This window comes from Fulmarus glacialis, unplaced genomic scaffold, assembly GCF_000690835.1.
Source record: "Fulmarus glacialis isolate BGI_N327 unplaced genomic scaffold, ASM69083v1 scaffold26011, whole genome shotgun sequence".
In the NCBI taxonomy this organism is placed as follows: Eukaryota; Metazoa; Chordata; class Aves; order Procellariiformes; family Procellariidae; genus Fulmarus; species Fulmarus glacialis.
The window spans coordinates 14,065-20,040 of record NW_009192521.1 but is presented as its reverse complement, the minus strand read 5'-3'; the positions used below and the strand labels follow the sequence as shown (position 1 = coordinate 20,040).

The 5,976-nt window shown below is 40.6% G+C and overlaps 1 protein-coding gene across 2 annotated transcripts; it reads left to right on the top strand.

Moving 5' to 3' along the window:
- Positions 1–177: 177 nt before the first annotated feature.
- Positions 178–5,442, top strand: KPNA2 (karyopherin alpha 2 (RAG cohort 1, importin alpha 1)). 2 transcript variants are annotated; one of them, XM_009587119.1, is made up of 11 exons: positions 178–281; positions 648–754; positions 852–989; positions 1,455–1,543; positions 2,343–2,611; positions 3,411–3,505; positions 3,604–3,867; positions 4,483–4,716; positions 4,803–4,985; positions 5,094–5,243; positions 5,350–5,442. In XM_009587119.1, the coding sequence occupies exons 2-11, from the start codon at positions 680–682 to the stop codon at positions 5,440–5,442; spliced, it is 1,590 nt and encodes a 529-aa protein (XP_009585414.1). In that variant the 5' UTR covers positions 178–281; positions 648–679. The 2 variants fall into 2 exon arrangements, with proteins under 2 accessions (XP_009585414.1, XP_009585415.1); XM_009587120.1 differs by lacking the exon at positions 178–281 and having other exon boundaries at positions 644–754.
- Positions 5,443–5,976: the final 534 nt, after the last annotated feature.

The following is a 5,976-nucleotide window of genomic DNA, read 5'->3' as shown; positions in this document are numbered from 1 at the left end:
GGTCTCCGCGGTCACAGGCTACTGACTGGAGTGGGGCTGACAGGGCTGGCGCGTCCCAGAGCGGGCTGCGCGTTCCGGCTGAGTTGTGGGTGAAACGAAGCCGGCCCTTATGCAGTGGGTTACTTTGGAGCTGGCCGAGGTGCAGGGGTCTGCCTTATTACCAGTGTAGCTGCTACTATGTGCTGCTGGCTGCACCGGCACAGCAAGCCCCCCCGGGGGGCCCTCCCAGTGCGAGATCTCGCTGTTCCCATCAAAGGGGGTCGGGGTGGGACTGGATGGGGTGTCTCTGCCATATAGGTACATGACACAGTGAAAATAGTATTTAAAAATATATGTGTACTGTGTATGGGAAGGAAGACCAACCTTGCTCCTATGAACAGTGACTCTGATGATAATGTTTGTGGCTGGAGCTGTCATAAAATGATGTATGTGTATCCACTGCTTTTGTGTTAATGCTGGAGCTTGCTGTAACATCTAGGTGTTTAAAGAGACAGCTGTGATGTTACTAGTATCTTCGATCAAGTCAGAGGCTGTTATTGTATCTAATATGGACAAGTGTCTCTCATTCTCAAGTATTGATCTCAGTTTTTAACTTTTGTGGAGTGAACTTGCTGTTTATTATTTGCTCTGTTTTTCAGGCTTGTTTTTTATCTGTTTCTCTCAAAACCTAATAAGCAAGATGTCTACTAATGAGAATGCCAATGTAGCAGCAGCTCGCTTGAACAGATTCAAGAACAAAGGAAAGGATACTACAGTGAGTATTTTGGTGCAATTAGTACTTTAGCTACCCATCATCTCTTTAAACATGAGTTGTAAAAGCCAAGAACTTACTATGAATGTATATCCTCCAGGAAATGAGAAGGCGGCGTATTGAAGTCAATGTAGAGCTGAGGAAAGCTAAGAAAGATGACCAGATGCTTAAAAGAAGAAATGTTAGCACTTTACCAGATGATGCTACTTCTCCCCTTCAGGAAAATAGGAGCAATCAGGTAAGTAGGTACTTGGAATGGGCACACTTGGAGGTCTTGCAACATGAGCGCTTGGAATGGGCACACTTGGAGGTCTTGCAACATGAGCTCATATAGCCACACTAGTATGAATTCCTTCTTGTGAGGGACACAGCGCTACTACATATACACTACCAATTTAAGCCTGTACTACCAGCTCTAATGGACAACAGTCTTAAAATGTAGCTTAACCAGTTGTGTTTAAGCCTACTGTATCAGTGTAACAGTGGTGTGAAGCACTTGATTAATGAAAGTTTTCAGTAGTTCAGATAAATGTAGATAAAGCTGTAGCTGATGAGGTTTTAGAGTATCGTAGTGGTATAATCTTTTAATAAAGGAAGCGGTTGTAAACCATGGTCTATATTCGTAGTATTGTATAGAAGGCCTCTGTGGTCATGAAGACATGCCTCTCCCAACAAAGCGTTCATGTAACTCTCTATTATACAGGTTTCAGCACACTGGTCAGTTGAAGAAATAGTCAAAGGAGTTAATAGCAATAATATGGAGCTGCAGCTACAGGCTACGCAAGCTGCCAGGTAAGGAGTTTAGAGGTAACCGATTCAGCTGTGCAAGCCAGTAACTAGGCAAGGTAAAAGAATTGTTTATGAGCCTAAGAGTCTGCTTATGGCAACAGCTATGGCTCTTCTTATCAGACAGTATTTCAACAAACACCTGAGCCAGCCTTATGTACAATGTTTAGGTACACTTAACCTGGTCATAATTTTATTGAAATCGTGTGGCTTTTGAATGTTTAAAGTGCCTGAACATTTTACTAGAAGTAGTAAATCTTTCTAGTGATTTTGATGTGGCAAAATAAATAATAGTTCATCTTAGAGTTGTAGGAGTAATAATAATAAACCCTTTGTTACAGAAAAATAAGATATCTTTAAACAATGCAGTGGTCTACCTTAGAATAATGTGAACAGTAAGATGACTGGGTTTGAAGTACACCAAATTTCCTTTCTCCTTCCAAATCTAAAATCTCCTTTAGCAAACTTGTATGTATATTGCTGCAGTGCTGCTTCTGGCAGTCATTAACCTGTCTGCTGAGAAACCTCTAGCAATTCAGATGTATTATGACTCTTGCAGGTCTGCTTTACTTCAGAGTCCGAAGTGAATAGTGAAGACATGCCAAAACCAATGTTAACAGAGGTTTAGGAAGCTAGTATTTGGCTTGTCTGTATTTCTCCCTCATGTCTTGTTGCATTGCTTTCTCTGAATGTTAAGGCAATGCTGAACCTTTTCTTTTTAAATATGGATCTTTTTAGACTGTTTAATCTGTTGTTCAGATCTCTGCAGGCAAAAATAATGCTTTCTGTTTGTCTTCCTCCTTAGGAAACTCCTCTCAAGAGAGAAGCAGCCCCCTATAGACAACATAATTCGGGCTGGTTTGATTCCAAAGTTTGTCTCCTTCTTGGGTAGAGCAGACTGTAGTCCTATTCAGTTTGAATCTGCCTGGGCGCTTACCAACATTGCTTCTGGCACGTCAGAACAAACAAAGGCCGTAGTAGATGGAGGGGCTATTCCAGCCTTTATTTCACTACTGGCCTCTCCCCATACTCACATCAGTGAACAGGCTGTGTGGGCATTGGGAAATATTGCAGGTATGTCAATATGCTACATGACTCTTTCAGACCTGTTCCCTTATTTAAAATAGGAGGATGTTACTACTGACACATCATGTAGCATGCTGAGCTTCTTGGGAACTCTGCCTTAACGCTTTGCAAGTAAAGACGTGCTCTGCAATGTGGAGTATGCTATGGACAATTCTTTATTTTCAGACCTGGTATAAGATGTCTCGTGCAATACCTGGCAACCTGTGGATTGCTTCTGTATTTCAGTTCCGTTTTCATAGAGCTATGTAACCATGCTACAACATAGGGCTTTTTCATATATCTCACTTGATGTTTTTGTGACTTATCAGTGAGCTTTTTAAACTCAATTGTAAAGTACTTCTACCTTGCAATAGAATAATTCAGGCAAACTTTGATATTCCTTCAGCATTATACTATAGAACCCAATCATGCAACCAATGATTATAATGCATTTGAAGTCCCACGTTATGGGAAGAGCTCTGTTCTATTGTTAGGGCTTCGATATGTTTTCAAAGAAACATGCAAGTCCCTACTTAGTTATGAACTCTAAGGAAAGTTGTATAGAAAACATACACTAAATTACCTCCTCTTCCAATAGAAAAAAAAAATTAAGCTCAGTGGGTTGATTAGAAAAACACATGCTTATCATATGACTTAGCTAGGGCAGTAGTCCTTTTGTCCTCTTATTTCTTTTTATTTTATCTAGCACTTCTTAAGCAGTAGAAGAATTCACCTAACACACAATGATTCTGTATGCACACATCCCTCTAGTCTGGTCTTCACCTGGCTATTTTTCTTGTTTTCTCAGGGGATGGTTCCACCTATAGAGATCTAGTTATTAAATTTGGTGCAATTGAGCCACTGCTGAGTCTACTAGCTGTTCCTGATCTCTCTTCTCTGGCTGTAAGTGTGCGATATGATTCAAGTTACAATTACTAATAAGCAAGCAAAAGAGCTCAAGTAACTAAACAGTTGCTAACCATTTATTTTAACTCTTGCAGTCTGGATATTTACGCAATGTTACCTGGACCCTCTCAAACCTGTGTCGTAATAAGAATCCTGCGCCACCCGTAGAAGCTATTGAGCAGATTCTTCCAACTCTTGTTCGGCTCTTGCACCATGATGATCATGAGGTGTTAGCAGACACATGCTGGGCACTTTCCTATCTAACAGATGGTTCCAATGACAGGATAGAAGTTGTAGTGAAAACCGGATTGGTGCCACAACTTGTGAAACTCCTGGGATGTAGTGAACTGCCAATAATGGTAAGCTCTCAGACGTGCAGATTGCTGTTGCTTGATTTGAGTCATGAATAAAACTGTGGTTAAAATAGTGTCCATGTAATTGAAAGGTTCTTTTCATACCTAAATCTAATGCTTGTTCCAGGTTTTGCGTAGGTAAGACTTGAGCTTCTCTCTTGCCTGGACACTGCCCCATATGAGGCATAGACTATTGCTGTTGATGACTATCAGGCTTCTTTATATAATCATTGGATTTAACACACAGGCCAGCAAAACAGTCAATGTTCTTTAAAGCTTGCTTTTAACTCTAAGCTACCATTGCAAATCCAAACTCTAGGGACAGTGTTTAGAAGTGGGCTCTGTGCACACTATAATTATAGCATAATAAAACTGCATTAGTACTTAGGAAATGGCTTTCCTAAGCTCTGTCATGGGTAGTTGTTTGCAGATTGGCCTTGGAAGGTGTGCAGTCTTAGCATGCTTGATGTCTGCATATGTAATCCTAATGAGGAGCTTAAAGCTCATCAGTACATAGCATATCACGGCTAGAGTGGAGGGGCATCAAGTATGGCTGTATTTGTTCAAGCACAGATTAGATGATACCAATTTGCCTAAGTACTACTTTCATATTTGTTTCAGACTCCTTCATTAAGAGCCATAGGAAATATCGTCACTGGTACTGATGAGCAGACGCAGATTGTTATTGACTCGGGAGCGCTATCTGTCTTTCCAAGTCTCCTTTCTCATCATAAAAACAACATTCAGAAAGAAGCAGCGTGGACAATGTCCAACATCACTGCTGGACGACAGGACCAGATTCAGCGAGTTGTAGACCATGGTCTTGTACCTTATCTCATTGGTATTCTGAGGAAGGTAAACACAAACTATATTTACTACGTTGAGGCTTGTGCTATTACTACTACTGTCTGTGTTCAAATACCCTGCTTTTACCTTCACAGGGGGATTTCAAATCTCAAAAGGAAGCTGTGTGGGCTGTGACTAACTACACAAGTGGTGGAACAATTGACCAGATCGTGTATCTCGTTCAGGCTGGTGTTGTTGAACCCCTCCTGAATCTCCTTTCAGCTAAAGACAGCAAAACTGTGCTAGTTATTCTGGATGCTATTTCTAATATCTTCTTGGTATGTGGATGCAGTACACTCAATCACTGTCCAAGCTGTTGCTAGTGGTTCTCCAGTAGCTGGTGCCATACATCTTTCCTGAGGTTATTCCATGCTTGTCTCTTGCAGGCTGCTGAGAAGATTAATGAGACTGAAAAACTTTGCCTCATGATTGAGGAGTGTGGAGGTCTAGATAAAATTGAAGCTCTCCAGTCACATGAAAATGAACAAGTGTACAAAGCCTCATCCACCCTCATTGAGAAATATTTCTCAGCAGAAGTAAGTGGCTGCAGGATGATTTTTCTCACTTTTGTTTTCTATTCTAGCACTGACTACTACATTGAAATGCTACTGCTCTTTCAAAACTCTTTTCTTTTTCTTCTAGGAGGAGGAAGACCAAAATGTTGCACCAGAATCTACTGCTGCCAGCTACACTTTCCAAATTCAGGGCAATGTTCCAAACACTTTCAACTTCTAGGTCTTGCATATACTGCAACCACCTACAAGCCGTTTGGCACACAAGTGACTGCCACCTCTTTGTCTTAATAGTTCCTCTTCTTTTTTACTATGTTTTTTTATGTGACCTGTAGCACTTTGTCCAACTGAAACATACTTGAACAGTTCAAAACTGTACATATTATGTGAATTTCTAACTGTAAACCTCATTCTTTCTGAGAGGTACTTGTAAATACTTGTTCTCTTTCTGGCTCTTACTGTCCCTGTCAGGCATAAGAATGCAAGTGGGCAATTCAGGCTTCTCACAAAGCATGAGCCACTACTCTGCAAACCTCTTCATAACCTATTACATTCTACGTAACCTATTGCTGTAATCAATACACTGAGTAGGCTTTTAAAGAGGACTTATGTTTGAAGTTCAATAAAGTGATATCAATACATCAAATTGAACTGTGTCAGTTGCTCTCAAAAGGTGACCAATATGGTAAGTATACTTAATCAAAAATGTATAATGACAAGAATGCAGGTCTAAACTAGGAGAGATTCAAATCTGAAG

What these genes read in the sequence shown, in the direction of transcription:
- KPNA2 (XM_009587119.1), top strand. Translation starts at nt 680, where the DNA reads ATGTCTACTAATGAGAATGCCAATGTAGCAGCAGCTCGCTTGAACAGA. An exon ending in ACAAAGGAAAGGATACTACA is followed by an intron (nt 755 to 851) that starts GTGAGTATTTTG and finishes TATATCCTCCAG; the next exon opens with GAAATGAGAAGGCGGCGTAT. An exon ending in TCATTGGTATTCTGAGGAAG is followed by an intron (nt 4,717 to 4,802) that starts GTAAACACAAAC and finishes TTACCTTCACAG; the next exon opens with GGGGATTTCAAATCTCAAAA.